The sequence below is a fragment of the Emydura macquarii genome, unplaced genomic scaffold (genome assembly GCF_026122565.2).
Source record: "Emydura macquarii macquarii isolate MOO-44397 ecotype Brisbane River unplaced genomic scaffold, CSIRO-AGI_Emac_v2 contig_746, whole genome shotgun sequence".
Lineage (NCBI taxonomy): Eukaryota > Metazoa > Chordata > Testudines > Chelidae > Emydura > Emydura macquarii.
Window position 1 is genome coordinate 1,316,357 of NW_027130883.1, and position 1,724 is coordinate 1,318,080.

Genomic DNA, 1,724 nt, shown 5'->3' on the forward strand with positions numbered 1-1,724 from the left:
AGTGAAAGAAATGGATCAAAATCAACAAGAGGAGAAAAAGAGGGAAAATATTGAAGGTGAAAAGAAGAAAAAAGTGAAAGAGTTAGGAAGGAAGGAGAAAGCAAAAAGGGGCCGAAATGAACAGGAAATAAAAAAGATTTTAAAAATTACAATAGATTTTTAAAAAGCGTGTGTGAGAGAAAGTGAGGGAGTGCATATTCATTCCAGTGCGCAACCAAACTGAAAAGTATAAATTATAAATGAGAAATAAAAGCAAATGCATGGAGTGTTCCTTCATAGAGATTGTTGGATCAGCTGCTCTGCAGGAGGGGAGCCCACACAGGACTCAAGGCCGTGCAGTGCTGTTGATGACTCCTTTGTGTAGGATTTTTCTTTTTATTGCATTCAGTATTTCTTTGTTCCGCAGACTATAGATGACTGGGTTGACTAAAGGAGTCAAGACAGCATAAATCACAGCAAATGCCCTATCGTAATTCAAGGAATAGCTTTTCTTTAATCGGACATACATAAATATAATACTCCCAAAAAATAGCAGAACCACAGTCAGGTGAGTGGCGCAGGTGGAAAAGGCCCTTTTTCGCCCCTCAGCTGTGCGTATTTTCAATATGGCTTTTATAATCTTTACGTATGAGACCATGATGAGCAAAAATGTCACCAGGATTATAAACGTGTTGACTACAAAATCTACCAGGACATTGATTGAGGTGTCTGTGCAGGCCAACCCCAGCAGAGGGGGGAAGTCACAGAAGATATGCTGGATTTCATTAGGGCCACAGAAAGGCAGTTTGGAGACCAAGATTACCTCAATGACAGGACATATGAAGCCACAAATCCAACAGCCAGCAGCCAGCTGAGTGCACATTTTCGGGGTCATGATGGCAGAATAGCGCAGTGAATTACAGATAGCTAAATACCTGTCATAAGCCATTGCTGTCAGCAGGTAACATTCAGTGGCTCCTAGGGAATGGAAGAAATATGTTTGTAAGAGGCATCCAGCGAAGGAAATGCTTTTCCTCTCACTGAGTAAGTTTGAAAGCATTTTGGGGATAGTAGTTGCTGTATACCAGATTTCCAAGAACGACAAAATGCTGATAAAAAAGTACATGGGTGTGTGAAGTCGAGCATCTGTCCTGATGACTGTGAAAATCACCACGTTCCCAAAGATGGCAAAAAGGTAGATGAGAAGCAGCAGGACAAAGAGCAGAGTGTTGAACTTCTGAAGGTTTGGGAATCCCACGATTATGAATTCGGTTACACTGCTCCAGTTGCTGGTTGCCATGCTCCCAATGGATTAGCCTGCAAACACCAAGATATTCGAAGCTACACAGAAATCTAAAGACCTCTCAGATGATGGATCAATCAATTAAAATGCTAAAGAAACCATTTGGTTGTTTCAGACCAGAAAGAGAATGAGAGAAATTGACTCTACTGCCAGTGGTTAAGGCACTCACCGGGTGTGGGGGAGACCCACATTCAAGTCCCTCCTCCAAACAGGCAGAGCAGGTAGCTTAGAACAGGTTTCCCACATCCCAGGTGAGTGTCCTGACCACCAGGTTATTGGGGATTTGGGGGTGTGTATTGAAACTTGGCTCTGTTTTTTCCTAAGAAAAGGCTGATGGGTGACCTCCTTTGCTGGGTACAAATAAGGAAAAACCACGTGAAAAAGAAGGGACAATGTTTTATTTTAAGGGACATTTTAGGGAAACACCATTTACCTACACATA

At 42.1% G+C, this 1,724-nt stretch overlaps 1 protein-coding gene across 1 annotated transcript; it reads right to left on the bottom strand.

Annotated features, from left to right (window-relative positions):
- Window positions 1–325: 325 nt before the first annotated feature.
- LOC137149449 (olfactory receptor 6N2-like) lies at window positions 326–1,279 on the bottom strand. Its single transcript, XM_067542966.1, has one exon. The coding sequence runs from the start codon at window positions 1,277–1,279 to the stop codon at window positions 326–328; it is 954 nt and encodes a 317-aa protein (XP_067399067.1).
- Window positions 1,280–1,724: the final 445 nt, after the last annotated feature.

Excerpts from the sequence above, each read along its gene's own strand:
- LOC137149449 (XM_067542966.1), bottom strand. The coding sequence starts at position 1,279 with ATGGCAACCAGCAACTGGAGCAGTGTAACCGAATTCATAATCGTGGGA.